At 38.9% G+C, this 18,677-nt stretch overlaps 1 protein-coding gene across 1 annotated transcript in view; it reads left to right on the top strand.

Annotated features, from left to right (window-relative positions):
* LOC126965855 (transcription factor E2F2) overlaps positions 1 to 18,247 on the top strand; it is a 31,121-nt gene extending 12,874 nt beyond the window's left edge. Inside the window, exons 7-10 of the mRNA XM_050809618.1 lie at positions 646 to 754; positions 2,454 to 2,599; positions 6,512 to 6,619; positions 14,134 to 18,247. Coding sequence (XP_050665575.1) covers positions 646 to 754; positions 2,454 to 2,599; positions 6,512 to 6,619; positions 14,134 to 14,249 — 479 coding nt within the window. The 3' untranslated portion in view covers positions 14,250 to 18,247. The remainder of the gene's footprint in view (positions 1 to 645; positions 755 to 2,453; positions 2,600 to 6,511; positions 6,620 to 14,133) is intronic.
* Positions 18,248 to 18,677: the final 430 nt, after the last annotated feature.

Raw genomic sequence — 18,677 nt, 5'->3', positions numbered from 1 at the left:
AGTATACTTACTAGCGCACGACGTATTACTACATAGATACAAGGAGAACATATTATTATATATATTAGTGGTGGTAGGAATGTCTTTCATAGCGGTTGAAATCATGTGTCATCCTAGCAATACGTACCAGGAATTCATATGCAGTTTAGAGGTTCATGCACCATGCAGGTTTCACTTCGGACATGTGTACTTTGTACGCACGCAATGTTTTTTTTATGGCAATAAGGGACAAGACCATCAGTTGAAAATCCTGCTTGATTTTCAACTGATGGTAACTAATACAACCTGCCCATTACAATGCAGTGCTGCTCAGGGTTCTGGAAAAACCTAAAAATTCTGAGCAGAACTACAATTAATTGAGTTTGTCACCTTGAGGCTTAAGATGTTTTGACCAGTAATTTCACTAGCTACGGCGCCCTTCAGGCTGAAACACATTACTGCTTACACATTTCTGCTTCACGGCAGAAAAAGGCACTATTGTGGTAGCCATAATCTAGCCAGCATGGTACTTCCAAGCCAAGCAGCCAAGTCTGAGGCATAGCCAAGCAGCCAAGTCTGAGGCATACTTTTTCGATTGAGTGGTAGTTGAATTTCGGTGATTTTATACCCTATTTTAAATAAAAACATTTGAATTTGAATGAACAGCGTCGTCGCTGCCGTCGGACCCGCTGCTGGAAGACAACAAGGCTTTGCTGGCGCCGCTTATAGCACAGCTTCAGTCCATGCCTTCCAGTTCTATCACCGCGAGTTTCACGTAAGTTTATTTATTACTTTGAATTAAACAACTACCAAACATATTTTTTTATTAGCAAGCGCATTACTGTGAACAATTGAGAACTATAATATAAGCATGGTATAATAATATACTCCGTCTGGTATACTCTTTCGGTGGCAGCTCGGTCACGTGATTGTCCTAAGAAAACATCATCTATGCGATGGCTGTTCTCAAACAATTTTCGAGTGATACAACGCTATAGGCTTGGTCTATATGAGAGCGACACGCAATAGCGATTAGGAATCATATGATGCGTATTCTCGTAAAAATATCGAACATCAATTTTCGGGAGATGCGTCTTATGCAACATTTTGACATTTTGTTTAGTTGACAACTTAAAATATCATTTAATTGAGTATGCTCAATGTTTGTTATATGTGGTATATGTTATATAATAGTATGTTTTTTTTATGGAATAGGAGGACAAACGAGCGTACGGGTCACCTGGTGTTAAGTGATCACCGCCGCCCACATTCTCTTGCAACACCAGAGGAATCACAAGAGTGTTGCCGGCCTTAAATATATATATAGTAATCATTAAATGTATATGTTATATAGTAATCCTTTTAAGAGTACTAGAAATATTTTAGATTTGGTAGAATAATATTAACTTCTTGTGAGCTAGCTAGACGTTCAAATGTCGTCGACGCGCGGCTTCGATCTAGATTTAGTTCAGTTAACGTTGTAGGGAAATTATAGGAGATTGGAACTTAGTGACTACGATTAAGAAATTACGAGAATAGCATCGCAGAACGGTATTGGTCAGTTGGGTAACTCAGCCGAATTATCTTTTGATTCTGAAGGCGAGCTTTCAGTTCTTACTTTTGTTCTTCTACCATTTTTAATTTTTGTTTATGAGAGGACGGAGCACATGGCGCCGAGGTGTCAACCTCGGCGCCATGTGCTCCAATTGACGAAATCGTTAGATTTCGTCAATTTCTATATAGAAAAGTAGATGAAGAAGCTCGTCTTGTGGGAGAGAGTATCATTAAACGGAAGCTGTAGAATTTTAGATGATATGCCTGCATTGAATATAGCGATAGCGTATGATTTTTATTGATGTACATGATGTTGATGCAGACAATTTTAAATGTAAATATTGTGTGGAATTGTGTATCCTAAAGGTTATAATATAATCGTTAGGTTATCACTACACTGCAAGCAAACCAAAGTAGAGCAGAATATATTTGACTTGGTATGTGGTACAAAAATATGGGTTGGCTCATGATCGGGAGCGGGTGTGACTTGTGGTGGCTGGATGATTCTGTTATAAGAAACATTGCTTCATGTTTTTAAAATTAAAGTTATTTTATTTTTTACAATTGCTTATAAATTATTGAAGTAATACCTTTATTTATTTACTGGGTGTGTGGAATGTGGATCGATGGATCTACTATACTCACTCACCCTAATTTTTACGTATCAATTTAGGTTTACATTTTTGACTTACTTAAGGTATTACTTTTAAGTACTAGACGTTTGAGTATTTTTGTTATGTAATATGTTACCTATTGCAGTTGAAATTTGTATATTTTGATTTAAGAGAGTGGTAATGAGTTTCCTGCCACTTTTTCTTAATAAAGTTCAACCTTTTGTGGAGTGGCGGTAAATGTAAAAAGAAGAGACATTCCTAAGCGTCATTTCCTTGAGGTACATCAAGTTATTTACATTACTGCAGGACTCCAGTCAAGCGCGAGCCGGGCGCCCCGCCGCCAGAGCCCCTGCGCGGCCTGCCGGTGCGGTCCCCGTGCGTCACGGACCCCACGCTGCCGCTCACCGCGCCCGCCGCGCCCGCCACGCCGCTGCACCACACGCCCGTTGAAAGTAAGTGTCGCATAATGGACACGAGGACAAACAGCGTCCGGCTCACCTGGTGCTAAGTGATCCCCGCCGCCAGAGCCCCTGCGCGGCCTGCCGGTGCGGTCCCCGTGCGTCACGGACCCCACGCTGCCGCTCACCGCGCCCGCCGCGCCCGCCACGCCGCTGCACCACACGCCCGTTGAAAGTAAGTGTCGCATAATGGACACGAGGACAAACAGCGTCCGGCTCACCTGGTGCTAAGTGATCCCCGCCGCCAGAGCCCCTGCGCGGCCTGCCGGTGCGGTCCCCGTGCGTCACGGACCCCACGCTGCCGCTCACCGCGCCCGCCGCGCCCGCCACGCCGCTGCACCACACGCCCGTTGAAAGTAAGTGTCGCATAATGGACACGAGGACAAACAGCGTCCGGCTCACCTGGTGCTAAGTGATCCCCGCCGCCAGAGCCCCTGCGCGGCCTGCCGGTGCGGTCCCCGTGCGTCACGGACCCCACGCTGCCGCTCACCGCGCCCGCCGCGCCCGCCACGCCGCTGCACCACACGCCCGTTGAAAGTAAGTGTCGCATAATGGACACGAGGACAAACAGCGTCCGGCTCACCTGGTGCTAAGTGATCCCCGCCGCCAGAGCCCCTGCGCGGCCTGCCGGTGCGGTCCCCGTGCGTCACGGACCCCACGCTGCCGCTCACCGCGCCCGCCGCGCCCGCCACGCCGCTGCACCACACGCCCGTTGAAAGTAAGTGTCGCATAATGGACACGAGGACAAACAGCGTCCGGCTCACCTGGTGCTAAGTGATCCCCGCCGCCAGAGCCCCTGCGCGGCCTGCCGGTGCGGTCCCCGTGCGTCACGGACCCCACGCTGCCGCTCACCGCGCCCGCCGCGCCCGCCACGCCGCTGCACCACACGCCCGTTGAAAGTAAGTGTCGCATAATGGACACGAGGACAAACAGCGTCCGGCTCACCTGGTGCTAAGTGATCCCCGCCGCCAGAGCCCCTGCGCGGCCTGCCGGTGCGGTCCCCGTGCGTCACGGACCCCACGCTGCCGCTCACCGCGCCCGCCGCGCCCGCCACGCCGCTGCACCACACGCCCGTTGAAAGTAAGTGTCGCATAATGGACACGAGGACAAACAGCGTCCGGCTCACCTGGTGCTAAGTGATCCCCGCCGCCAGAGCCCCTGCGCGGCCTGCCGGTGCGGTCCCCGTGCGTCACGGACCCCACGCTGCCGCTCACCGCGCCCGCCGCGCCCGCCACGCCGCTGCACCACACGCCCGTTGAAAGTAAGTGTCGCATAATGGACACGAGGACAAACAGCGTCCGGCTCACCTGGTGCTAAGTGATCCCCGCCGCCAGAGCCCCTGCGCGGCCTGCCGGTGCGGTCCCCGTGCGTCACGGACCCCACGCTGCCGCTCACCGCGCCCGCCGCGCCCGCCACGCCGCTGCACCACACGCCCGTTGAAAGTAAGTGTCGCATAATGGACACGAGGACAAACAGCGTCCGGCTCACCTGGTGCTAAGTGATCCCCGCCGCCAGAGCCCCTGCGCGGCCTGCCGGTGCGGTCCCCGTGCGTCACGGACCCCACGCTGCCGCTCACCGCGCCCGCCGCGCCCGCCACGCCGCTGCACCACACGCCCGTTGAAAGTAAGTGTCGCATAATGGACACGAGGACAAACAGCGTCCGGCTCACCTGGTGCTAAGTGATCCCCGCCGCCAGAGCCCCTGCGCGGCCTGCCGGTGCGGTCCCCGTGCGTCACGGACCCCACGCTGCCGCTCACCGCGCCCGCCGCGCCCGCCACGCCGCTGCACCACACGCCCGTTGAAAGTAAGTGTCGCATAATGGACACGAGGACAAACAGCGTCCGGCTCACCTGGTGCTAAGTGATCCCCGCCGCCAGAGCCCCTGCGCGGCCTGCCGGTGCGGTCCCCGTGCGTCACGGACCCCACGCTGCCGCTCACCGCGCCCGCCGCGCCCGCCACGCCGCTGCACCACACGCCCGTTGAAAGTAAGTGTCGCATAATGGACACGAGGACAAACAGCGTCCGGCTCACCTGGTGCTAAGTGATCCCCGCCGCCAGAGCCCCTGCGCGGCCTGCCGGTGCGGTCCCCGTGCGTCACGGACCCCACGCTGCCGCTCACCGCGCCCGCCGCGCCCGCCACGCCGCTGCACCACACGCCCGTTGAAAGTAAGTGTCGCATAATGGACACGAGGACAAACAGCGTCCGGCTCACCTGGTGCTAAGTGATCCCCGCCGCCCACGTTCTCTGCCAACACAAGAGGAATCACGGGAGCGTTGCCGGCCTTTAAGAAAGGTGTCCGCGCCTTTTTGAAGGTACCCATGACGTATCGTCCCGGGAACGCTGCACAAGGAAGCTCATTCCACAGCTTTGTAATTCGTGGAAGAAATCTCCTTGAAAACCGCCCTGTAGAGGACGGCCCCCAGATAGTGGGGATGATATTTTAACTTGTGACGTGTCGACTATCTTTATAATAATAATAATAGCCTTTTGTTCAAACAAAAAACTAAACATAATACATTAAAAATACATGACACTTATCTAAGTACTTAAATCAATGTGCCTCTGGGCAAAGGCCTCCCCTGTTCTACTCCACTATTCTTTATTAGCAGTTAGTCTAGTCCAGGTTCTTCCAGTCATTTTCAATGATTCATCTTCCCATCTTCGTATTTGTCTAACTCTGTTTTTCTTGCAACCTCTTGGGCCCCATGTAGTAATAATTTTAATCCATTTATCAAGAACTCTCATGAGGTGTCCAACCATTTCAATTTTTTTAATAGAAACACTATCATAAAGTCTGTCAAATCACTTAAAAATTGATAAAATTATGTACCTACGAAAGCTTAAATATTTTATACGTCTAAACAGAACCTCTTGCTGTTACACAACACATAAAAAAGGGCCAGGTTTATTATTTTGGTATGCATGACAAGCTACGTCTTCTCATTCGCGATACGTATGTCACTTTGTATTAGTATGCGTATGTCGCTAAAAGTAGTATTCCTTAACGCAACGTAAGGCTTCCTTTTCGACATGTTCATAGCTGTTACAGTCTATCAAGGTGTATAAATTATCTAAATAGAAAGAAAATACAGCTAATTTTTGTGTAAATAAAATCAAGCAAGTTTGTTATACAGACATTTTCTTATACATTATTTACCTCATGTGAAAAAGCTCTATTCAATTAATTATAATACTTATTCTGCTAAACTTTTTAAACAAAACTAACATAAATTAGTACACCATAACTAAAAACCGGATTATATGCAAATGCATATTGCATATGCTTTTTACAAATTTAAATTCTGCCCAATAATCTCGGTAGACGTAGACATTCCTTTTCAGCTTACAAAAATTTTATTAAGCAATAATACACACAATTGTTCTACAGAACATTTAGAACAGTACTAATTAGTAGTAGGTACATATTTTAAAGGTAAATCTTAATTAGAACAGTACTAATCAGTAGTAGGTACATATTTTAAAGGTAAATCTTAATTAGAATAGTACTAATTAGTAGTAGTACATATTTTAAAGGTAAATCTTAAATTTCATTGTTACCTAAGTAGGTATATCTTGTAATAGTTTTTTTCACAAATACGATTGTCAGTACAAGCCTTTATAATACAAAATAAATATATTTAAAAATACGACTTTTTATTTTATCCCGTTTAATTGTATGCATATTTTGGCGCTTTTTATGGATTTTCGTGCATATTTTAGTTATTTTACTTGCATATTTGCATGCATATTTTGGACATTTTTTGGAGCATATAATCCGGTCTCTAACCATAACCTATGCAAGCACATTGATCTTATGTGGATACATATTTATAATACATAGGAGAAGTAATTAATACTTAAAGTCATCTTAGACATGTATTTAATATGGTTTGTGATGGTTGCAGCGGGCGCGCGCGGTCGACTCCGCAACGCATTAATAGCGGACAGCGACGACTTCGCGCCTATAATGGGTGGTGGCCGCTTCCAGCTGCAGACGGAGGACCAGGAGTCTGGTAATGATGCTTGTCTCTTATTTTGGACCATCGTTGAGAAACCCAACACTCTCATTATTTTATGCTAAAACAACACTTTACACTGTTGTTGCTGACTTGTTTATTTTAAAATATTAACTATACATCTATATTTTCAATAAACAAGTTCTGGCTTACTTGATGTAATTAACTTCAAAGTTGTCAGATGTTTAAAAGTTATCATATTATACTTAGATGTTGTTTTGCATCATATAGTTATTAATATATCTAAAGAATGCTGTAGGAATTTGATTTCATAGTTTTGGTAGGGGAAATATGAAGCACCCTTTGAAAATCTTAAGAAATTCTGATTGATTTTGCTGATTCTTACATATAAATTTTAATATATGGGAGAATCAGCTTTGTTTCTTTGCTCTCATATACATTTTAAAAACAAGTATGTTTATGCTATATATAAATTCGGTAGTCATAGGAACTGTTTTATTAATTAAACGTTGATGGACAACTTACACCACACAGTCAAATATAGTGGTCTTTATTTTATATCTTGCATGCTTAACACAGTTTGACAGTACTTTGTGATGGTTTAATAACCCTAGGTGTTGCCTAAAGTCAAATGCTTCATTGTGTGTTTACTATGGCTTAAATTACGTATTTATCACATGCTCGAAAGAGCTGTTGGACCTGATCCTGACCACCAATGGTGGAATATCAGACCACACACCACTGTGGTATTTTAGGAACTCTTCTATGCACTACCGACAAAATTAAACCGTGCCCCACCTTAATGTACCAGTCATAATAAACAAGTAGTAACGAAACGGTAACGAAATTTGCTTGAACATACATTTCCTAAGTAACCGTTTTCATTTTATTAGACACTGGCAGTCCACCAATTGTCACACAATATTTTTGTACAAATATAAACCTCACTGTGTTTAAAGTGGGTCATTATTTATTTGTAGAATTAACTTTGTTGTGCAGTGTATCCAGGTGCATATGACATTGGTTAAATTAAAAAAGTCCAAAGACTCCTGCAACAACAACAACCAAAGTATAAACAATTTGTAATTTTTTTTTAAAGTGGTATCACTTGCTTCTAGGATGAATTATACAAATTAAATTTGCAACTATAATTTATGATCGATGCGGGATTCGAACCCGCGCCTTCGGTTTTCTACCGATGGCTCTTACCAACGGAGCCAACCATTTGGTTGACGCATGGCACTGACATTTATTGTCGTTAATAAATTTGGGTTACAAATTTAATTTGTATATTGAAAGTATACTCAAAGGTTTAATATTTACCTGCTGCTGCCGGTGTCTGCTTAAGGCATAGGGCTTTTTTTGGAAGAGAAGATATACGAGCGTATGGGTCACCAGATGTGAAGTGATCACCGCCGCCCATATTCTTCTGCAATACCAGAGGAAACACAAGAGCATTGCCGGCCCTTTAAATAAGTGTACGCGCTTTTTTGAACGTACCCATGTCGTATCGTCCTGAAAACACAAGGAAGCTCATTTCGCAGATTAGTCATATGTGGAAGCAAGTTTCTTGAAAATCGCACTGAGAAACGCCACACATCCACATGGTAGGGATGATATCCTAGTTTGTGGCGTGTCGTGCAAAGGTGGAATTCGGCGGCAGGAATCAGGTGAAACAGCTCTTCTGAACTCTCCCCGTGATAAATGCGGTAGAAGACACACAATGAAGCAACATCCCTACTATAATAAGAACAAAATGATTTTGTGCGCTGGAACTTAATAATTTCCACGGTGTAGTTTATGTAGCTGGTCGGCGGACACTGCGAGTGGAGTGTTGCAGCAGCGGCAACAGGTGCCGCTTCGTGGCTAGCACTCCCACTGTGACTTGTGTGTTCACTCACATCACAGTCAGAGTTCTAGCTACGCGGCGGCCCGCTCTACTACTGCGAACTGGCTGCTGGATCAAGCCCTAGCACTGTATTTATTTATTTTATATAATGTACAGCGTCACAATTTGTATACAGTATTATTATAATAATAAGTACAAGAATAAGACCAAAACTGATTACAGTATATTGTAATTAAATTATATTAGGTATTAAGCAAAAGAAGTAACATTAATTATGATTTAACAATCCAGAACAAGGTAACAAATTTACAAATACTATCTTCTCACAATAATGTGTGTGTGTGTGTGTGTGTGTGTGTGTGTGTGTGTGTGTGTGTGTGTGTGTGTGTGTGTGTGTGTGTGTGTGTGTGTGTGTGTGTGTGTGTGTGTGTGTGTAAATATAATTATTGTAGATGTATATTTCTTAATTCTTTTTTTAGCTGTACTTTGGACAAGTAAACATATCTAAATTATAATAAGCATTATTTTATGTTAAGCCAGATGTTGTAGAACAGAGTTTTGTGTGTAGTTGGTGTTGGCTTTATTAAGCACAGCCAGGAGTTCTAATGGATGAGACCTTTAGTTATAACTCGCTAATAAGGAGGGACAATCTATTCAAATTATTAAAGAAATTAAAAATCTAAATTATTTAACTATTTAGGATTGCTTGTAATAGCAGCATGTCACTTAGCTTTCTTTGATATTATACACATGTATAAATCTATCACTAGCTCATTGTATCAAGGCTGTTTGTCATTTACATAATAGTTATATACTATAATGCTAAATATAAGAGCCATTTGTCCTGTTTATATGGAAATGCAGATATCATATCATGCAGATAGGATGATATGATGTGTGATGTTGAAATTGATTGACTGCATTTAAATAGTGAATGTCGTTGGGATTGTTTAGTTTGTTGAGTATTCCATGTCCTGATTGGCTATTTACTGAAGACTTCACAATTGATAAGAGAGTTTGTATGAAAGTGAATGAATCCACATAGGTGTTGATGTGATCAGAATTGTTATAAGTGGGGGCTAATAAGGAAGAGACAGGCCTAATTTAATTATAAGTTCATTGTTCAATATAGTGTTGGTGGTAAATCGTGTTATCTTAGATAATTTATATGTCTAGATAGAGTACCTGTTGCTTGGCTATAGATGAAAAAAAGCCAGGTTTATTACTTTAGTGTGTGACAAGCTTCGTCTTAAACCCGCGATTTGCACATAATAGAGGTTAACTATCAACCTCAATTTTATTCGATGTTTTCCCACCTGTCACAGTCGTTCTAGAAGTATAAATTATTTAAGGGTGTTAGATATTGTATGTATAAATTTAAGTACTAAGTCAGCTCTAAGAATTGTTAATTGTTAACCAAACATGGGTATTGTAATAGTTTGAACCGTTGACTCTCACCACAGAGCCCCCGGTTCGATCCTCGCGCGCCACCTAGGTACTTGATAATGTGTTTTCTGTTTTTGTACACACATGTACGTCTATTCGACGCTTTATAAGGTTGGCAATGCTCTGGTGTTAGTAGAGTATGAGCTGCGATGATCACCTACCATCAGGTGACACATATGCTTGTTTATTCTTTATCCTCCTCTCTCGTAGAAAATATATAAGAAAATATAATTTAATTTAGCTTAAGTATAAACTGAGATATGATTTTTATAAGAAACAATACATATAATATATTATCATGCATATGTTTGGTTATGTTTTTCTAAGGTTATAATCATATCATATTGTGTACTTACATTTAATTAATCATTAAGTCATGGTGACTAATCATTGGGCCACATGGATCGTCAATTATTTCTTTACTTTATGCTTTGAACTAAGATTTCATCACATTTGTGCTAATCATTTCTCACGCTTCATTTGATATTTTTTTGTATTTAACATACAATATCTCTCTAATAAAAATATATTTCTCTTGTCATACTTTGTGACAGTATTTTTATTTATTTATTTAATGTTTTAATGTACAATCATTGTTTGTTTATATATAGGTTCATTATTTCATAACTCACCATTTATTATTAATTATATTAATGTTTTTTTTTAATAAAATGTTTTTAATTAACTCACTCACAAATCTTTAGAACTTATATAACTTAAATTATAAAATGTGTTAGGATACAAATAATAAAATATATTTTAGTTTTGAATGTGGTGAGGTATTATTTGTATATACTGGAAATGGTGTGTGTGAACATTATTTTCATGTATGTTTATTGTTAGCTGTATACCAATTGCATATAATAGAAATAATGAAGTATGGCTGTACTTTTTACATACATACTTAAGTTAGACTGAGAACAATGTAATACTTAATTTTCACACTGTAGAATTAACTCTATTTAAAGTTACTGAGAAACATATTCAAATGTTTTCTTTTCAACTTAACATTAATCTCTACAAAAAAATAGTTTATTTGAAGCAGCATCTTTTACTCTAGTACCCTTTTTACTGTATAATAAATAATATAAATGTGTCCAATTGGTAGTAAAAGGCATAAAAGGCAATCATTTCTCAAAATTGATTCCTTTAGAATTCTTTTTGATGTTTCTTCTAACACTACTATCGCTTGGGAAACAAATGGCGCTCTGAGACAGAAGCGGCACAAGAAACCTATCCAAATTTTGATTTATTATTAGAATTAACAGCCCTCTTGATTTATTTAAAACATATTTGTCACATTTTTCGATATATAAACGTAGACAATAATTATTATAGTTAATGGATCATTTTTGTGCAAGGAACTGTGTTGGTGTTGCGGGGTGAGGGAAGTACGGCATCAAGGGGTGGCAGGGTCGAGGGGGTGGCCACGAGCGGAATCCCGTGGAGATGCAGTGCCTCGTGTAGCACCATGGGATTCAGCTCAGGCCGCTCCCCACTAACATCATCTACTAATATACAGCATCCCATCAAGATAACAAGCATCACCCCTAATCTAACGCATTGTGTGCTTTTGTCATTGGAAAAAGTTTCTTAGTTCTGTACTCTAAGGGCTACATTACACTGGGACGCCACGGTGGCGCGACCAGCTCGGACGCGTTAGGACTTGTATGGTGTCTAGTTTGGTAGCTTATGGTGTCCCGGTGAAAAATAGCCCTATAACAAACACAAAGTCCCGTCTGACACAAAACATAACCCTGCTGGACTAACATAGATCTAAAAATAAACAATTGTTGTTTACCATATTAATTAACTGTTTTCTAGCCTACAAGATAACATGCAGTTGGTTATCGATTAAAATATCATTTTAAAATAAAATTTCAAACAGTCAAACCTGAACAGGAGAGAATTCATTGAAACAGACTAAAACTGTGTGTCACTTAGGTTATGACTAATTAATAATCAAATAATTAAAGTTTATTTAATTTAAAGTTGACGATATCAAGCACGCGATTATGCTATTTAAAAATCCTTTGTTTTGTACAAAGCCATTAACAGGCACATTATATGGTTAATTAAAGTAAAGCGCATGTCTAAATATTTTCGATATTTCGAAAAATCTGTTGTGGAATCAATGTGATCTTAAAATTCATACATTTTATGAAAAACAGAATGAATTAAGAAAAAGATGAAATGGTCTCACAGAGGTTAATTATTTAGGTACTACTAGAGGGAAAAACTAACATTTATGGCTTGTTTTGACTAGGCTAATATTTAGGTCGAGTAGCGAGTTATATAGTTATTAAATCAGTGTGAACCACATAAAAATTGTTAGTAGTATTGTATAATAGCCTTAACACATGATCGGATTTGGTACGGCCAACCATCGGACGCGGTCTGGTAGCGGACGACATTCGATGTATGTCGCATTATCCATCGCACAAAATTTTTATCATCACCGTTATGTATTAGTACGGCCCGTACCTAGTACGACGACGCCGGACCAATTGGTGCGAGGTGCCCCCCACCACACCGTCCGATTGTCCTGCCGAACCGAATCCGAGCATGTACTTAGACTAAAATTTAGTCGAGTCAATTAATTATTTAGAGCCAGTAGCGCCCCCACTATGCGTCAACACGCCACTCTACGCCGGAACAGTGTTTTCTGGTTCATTCACTAAACAATTCAGAAGTTGTCGTTTTAGTAAAGTTAATTAGTTGCTGGAGAAATTTGTTGTTGTTTTGTGAAAGTGAGTTGTTTTCAAATATTTGGAATGAATGCTTGTGGAGTGTAAAGTCTTCATGATTCATACATAAAAATAAACAAATGAAGCAATCACCACACATACATTAAGAAAATGCAATGCACTTTATGCTCTTTTTTGTGTTGCACTAATCCTTATTGCAAAATAAAATAACTTGCTACTACTTCTAATACATAGCCAAGTCCGAACAAGCTTTTAAGCGAGGACTATAAGTGGTATGGTAGAAATGTACAATTATTGTCCCTTATAGGGTTATTACCTAATGAATATTCTTCTATATATATTAAATTAGTATTATCCTACCCAGGTTTGATTGTATAAATTGTATATAAAAATAATAAAAATCCATTATCTGTCAAACGGGAACTTTTTATTTGTGAAATCTAATTCTAATACATATAAAAAAAACTACTAAGGAACTTTAGCCAACATGTCTTGAAATGTAAGTGATATAACAATAATAAACTGTGTGTAAGTGCTCTGTTAATGTGTTGTATTAAAAGCTATTCAACTCAAAGGACATATTAAAACCTTTGAGATTTCAATGAAATGGTTGCTGATTTTTAATTATTAACCAAAAAACAGAGAAACTTCCTTTTGTGAGATACATGATGTATTTATTAACTTGTATGTATTAACTTGTGTCTTTTTGTGTTTGTTCTGTGTTGTTCTTACATGATTTGTTTTTACTAATATTTACTATAATTAACTTATCAAGACTGATCTATATGTTAATAGGATAACTTTCTTCACTGACTTGAGCTTATCTATTATTCCAATTCGTATTTTTTTTCCAGTCGAACGATTTTAAACATCTGTTATATGAAAATAATTATCACATATAAAATAATATATTTTTAATACTTCTTTCATTGAATTTTTGTCTTGTTTTCACTTATTTGCGCAGAAACCTCATGTTTCCTCATATAAAAGTAGCCTCAGCAAGCGTATACAATATACATTGTATCTAATAATATAATAATAATAATAATATTAACACCCATTTACACAAATTGTTTTAGCCCCAAACTGGGCATAGCCTGTACTATGGGTACAAGACAACCATATATTTAATACAATATACTTAAACATACATAAATACATATAAACATCCATGACTCGGAAACATAAACATCCATATTCATCATATAAATGATTGCACCTACCTGTTGATGTATCTGCCAGTAAGAGTTCCGAGGACGATGGAAGGCAAATGATGTGCCGAAAATAAATAAATAACATTTTTTTTTAAAGTGTATATGACATACGTCACCAAGCCCAAACCACTATGAATAACTATGGTGTAGCGATGTTGCGAAGAGTAAACACGGCTTCACAATAAAATTTTCACATCATTTGCGGCCTCCTCGCAGAAATTGTTTATAGCGTTGTCATTGTTTGGCGCCTCAGCTGGCTCTCTCTCGTTCTACCCTGAAGCCGCATCTGCTCTTAGTCTTACATGTGTTACATATTCCATCTTGCGATTCCAGAACCGTTGGAGTTGGAGCCGTTCCTAGCTCTGGAGCCGCCCTTGTGCGCCACTGACTACGGCTACTGCCTCGACCAGGACGAAGGCCTCTCCGAACTTTTCGACTTTGAGTTCTGAACCAGCCAGTGAACGTGAACCGTGTTTGTGTGCGTCTTACCAACCATGTAATATATACTTATAGAAGAGCTTTATTTAAACAGATGTACTAGGTAATTTGTTATCTTTAAAGTGATATACTTCACTTCTGGGATTAATTAATTAAATTTGCAGCCGAAAATTATGAACGATGCGGGACTCGGACCTGCGAGTTCTCGCATTTCGTCCGAGAGCGATTTTCCACTGAGCCAACCGTTTAACCAAATTGTTTAGATTTCAAAGAGCGACTTCTCAAGTCAATTTCCTTGTTGGCAGTTTATCAACTATAAAGTAGATCCTGTAGGTGGAGCCACAACCTGAGAGTTTAAAAAGACATACAAAGATTTACGAACCATACGTCACTCGAACGGTTGGCTCAGTGTAAGAGTGCTCTAACGGAACCCGAGAGGTCGCGGGTTCGAGTCCCGCATCGCTTATACATTATGGTTGCAAATTTAATTTACATGTAAGTACTACTAGGTTTTTACTTTTGTACTGTCGTATTGTCTACAATGTAGGCTTGACAAATGACTTACTTGTTCAAGTAGCTGTTTATGTTTTATATCACTACATCTTATAGAATCCGTATAACAGCTTACTTGTTCAAGTAGCTGTTTATGTTTTATATCACTACATCTTATAGAATCCGTATAACAGCTTAGCTGCTTTGTACTTGGTCCGAAGAAGGCATAACAACAATTATGTAATTATAACAAATTTAAAATAAAAAGATTGCCAATGCAGATACAACCAATAGTGCTATTTGTATAATTTAATACTGTGAAATCAAGATGGTTTATAGACTGTCCCACCTAAAAATGCAATTCGGATATTTGCTATTCGAATAGTTTTTAATTATTAGATTTTTCGAATATTACGAATCACGTTCGAAAGCGAATTGTGATATGCGTATAAACGTTTTTGCGAAATAATTTTATAGCCACCACATGTGTATGATGTGTGCGTGCCTCAGTCGTCATATAAATTTGTCATATTATATAAACGTAATACACTAGTTGCCTTAAAACAAGAGAAATTGTAGTTATTATTACTACGGGGTACTCACTATGTTATATGTTTTATTTATTTGAAGCCGATTTTTCGATCCAATTGCATGAATGGTGGTCACGGTAGGACTGGAGGCGGCGAGAAACTCTTGAAAAATTGACCCTTGATAGTTATTACATTTAATAGTACATCAATCTGTCCTCATGGCGTCTAATTCGTTTCGGTCTTTGATTCGGTTATTCACAGATGCATATATTCGATATTTTTTTTTGAGGCCACGGGATTCCATGCTTGCGCTAGTCTAACTACAACCTCCTTATTCAGAAAAAGTGAAACTTCTTTTTTTTAAATATAATTTATTATTATTATATTTTCTACCATTTACAACTTCACAAAAATTGGGTACATGAGGCTTAAGAAAAAAACATGTTTCCGTATGAATTCAAAGCTATTTTATTATTATAGTCATGCATACAATTAAGTCTTTTTATTTTATCACTTTCAAACTGTGTAATATATTATTATTTTCGTCACTGTACTGAACTTTGATAAAAACAACATGGCGCATACCAGAAAATTGTGACGACGTTGATATAAAATTTCTCTCATACATCGATAAAGAAGTTTCACTAAAATAGAAACAATAAGTGGTGTTTTTATTGAACTTTTGATTATTATTAACCTATGATTTAGACAAGATTAAGTTGAGGTTGTATGCTGGTGCATTAATTTACTTGATGTAAGTGTTTACTGACATTTTACATTAAATAAATATATATTTTTACTAAGAATGTGAATAATAACACTATCAAATTTAAGGTGGAACACATTTAAATGAGAGTGAGGAATTAGCAAGCCACAGTACATTCTAACCAACTCTGTAAAACATTAGTTTGTACACAGTGTTGAACAAGTAAGCCAATATCATAATCAACGAATAAATATTGTGATTCAAATGTGAATATATTTGTGTGCGCTGAATATAAATTGTGTGTATGTACATAGCTAGGATCGATTTTATATACCGACTGTATGATTGTTGTAGTTTGTACTCTAGAGTTGAGCTATGTATTTGTGACAAGCATATCGAAGCAATATGCTCAATAGGCACGCAGTATATTCGTGTTTGAACGTCCGTCGATCAGAGATGGTATTGTAAATAGTCTCGCTCAAATAACTGAGGTTTGCGGTCGATTGTATATAAAGTTTTTTATAATGAACGGTGATCACTTAGCGGCCTTTCTGAAGCTAGTACGAACCCCCTCCCCACTACATCAAATACACATTGTTTTTACAAATGAACCTGAAGAGAGTAGCTTCAACTATTTTTAATAGAAACATTGACAGTTGAAGGAATATTGTATCAGTATGTGAGATAGTGTAGACTGCCAAGAACGTGTATTTATTTGTATATACTTACATCATCTGTATTCCTCTTATTGGTTCACTTACACTCCCTTAAACTGGATTTAAAGTATCCGTTTGCGACACCTATAGTACTGCTATCTTAAGCTCAAGCAATTAACGTTGTTTGTCAGATATTTTGGCACTTTATATGCTTGCTTGTTAATATGGACGGAGAGCGCTCGTCGCGATTCATAATTTTGATTTCAATTCGTGTAAAGTACAACTTGTATAAAAAAGGAAACCGTCTCAATCGTAATGTTATCTATTGTAGTATAGGAGTGCCGTCGGCGAGCGCGCCCCGTCACACGTCAATGTACAGCACAAATGTTGATGTAAGGATTTATAAATAATAAGTGCATATCAGAGTAACGTTAATATGTTTAGTATTAGGGCACATATGTGTGTGAATGGGATTTCGCTCTTGGTACCTGCTTGGTTACTAATTGTATGCATACATCAACTGTTTATTTTCACAAACATCCTGTTAAATAGAATCAGGCTATATAAGCCCCGCGCAATCAAAAAATAACGCAACATCTTCATAATTAACGTTAGTGTGACGTTAGCAGAATACGTTACTTTGCAAACTTTGATTTGTGTTTTTTAATGTGTCTTGTCTTGGATTTGACGTCACGAAGATGGCGGCCTGCTTTATTCTCTTCGCGCGGTTATATTATTCTCAGTGTGATTATCAGCTCGATAACTATCTGCATAAAATATTGCTTATTGTTCAATATTAGTCTTGAATCTTGATAACATCACAAAAAACCTCAAAATTCTATCACCAAAATATTCTATGCTTATCTGAATAAAAAATGATTAAATATAAAATATTTTGCTATGGTCTGAAGTGCTGTGTTTGTGATATGGGAATAGAGGCCGCGCCATTCTACTTGGGAAATATAATGTATAAAAAATATATAATGCTATTTAGTTTAGTCAGCGGATTCGCTGTTACTCGTTATGTATATTACACAAATCTATGAAACAATTGTTTCCGAACGTGATTAATGTTTTGGTCTAATTTTTAATGTTTCCCAATAATCTTTACTGATTGTATGTGTTCTAATCAAAATTAATTTAACTAATGAATTTGAAGTATGTTTCGATGTGATTATTTTTTTTGTTAGGTTATAAATAATTTCGTTGATCTTATTATTTATGAGAACGTGTCATTTGAGTAGTAAATGTTTAGTTTCGCCTAATCATTATCATTGTTGTATTTGTGTGCTATGGGTGGTGTTGCCAAATTTGGGGAATATGTGCAAAAGTTGTGCACAAAAAGTGCAAACTCCTTAGATCATTCTGAAACTAGTTAATTTTTTTGGCAACACCAACACGGCACGTTATCGTGTGCGCGTATGTTAATGAAGATAATATTTAGACTTGCGCATTATTTCGTTGAAGTTCATTTTTTTGTTGAAATTAATAATTGATTAATTTCATATGATTTTATGTGACGGAATTTCAGGGGCCAAAAAACGCGAGATATAAGACGAAGTACAAATTAATCACGTTTATTTTTATTTTGCTACAAGACTTAACTTTCCTAAATCGTTTATCGTCAATGTGTATATATATATATATATATATATATATGTATATCTATATGTATATATATATATATAAAATATAATGGCTGGCATGCATTGGTTTCGATTCCAAATATACTGCGCGTCTCATCAGACGTTAAAGAAGAATTGTGTACAGAGTGTAATTTCAAAACTGTTTCCCTACCTGCTTGTTTAGAAATTATTTATATGAAATGTTTTCCAAGTGGATTAAATAGTAGAAACATTTGTTTTTACAAAACAGTAAAAGTGTGATTTGAGCTTGCAGAGATTTAAAAAATGGACCTGTACACATTTCTATTGTAAGAATTGGGCTGAGATAGTAGTAGTACAATTTTTTAACTATAACTTTCTGTCCATATCTCAGTAGATAAACAAAATTGATACAAGTTTTTTTTAACGGAAAAACAAGCAATAATTAATA

This window comes from Leptidea sinapis, chromosome 9, assembly GCF_905404315.1.
Source record: "Leptidea sinapis chromosome 9, ilLepSina1.1, whole genome shotgun sequence".
Lineage (NCBI taxonomy): Eukaryota > Metazoa > Arthropoda > Insecta > Lepidoptera > Pieridae > Leptidea > Leptidea sinapis.
Note: the sequence above shows the minus strand (reverse complement) of the source record. Positions and strands in the feature narration are given on the sequence as shown.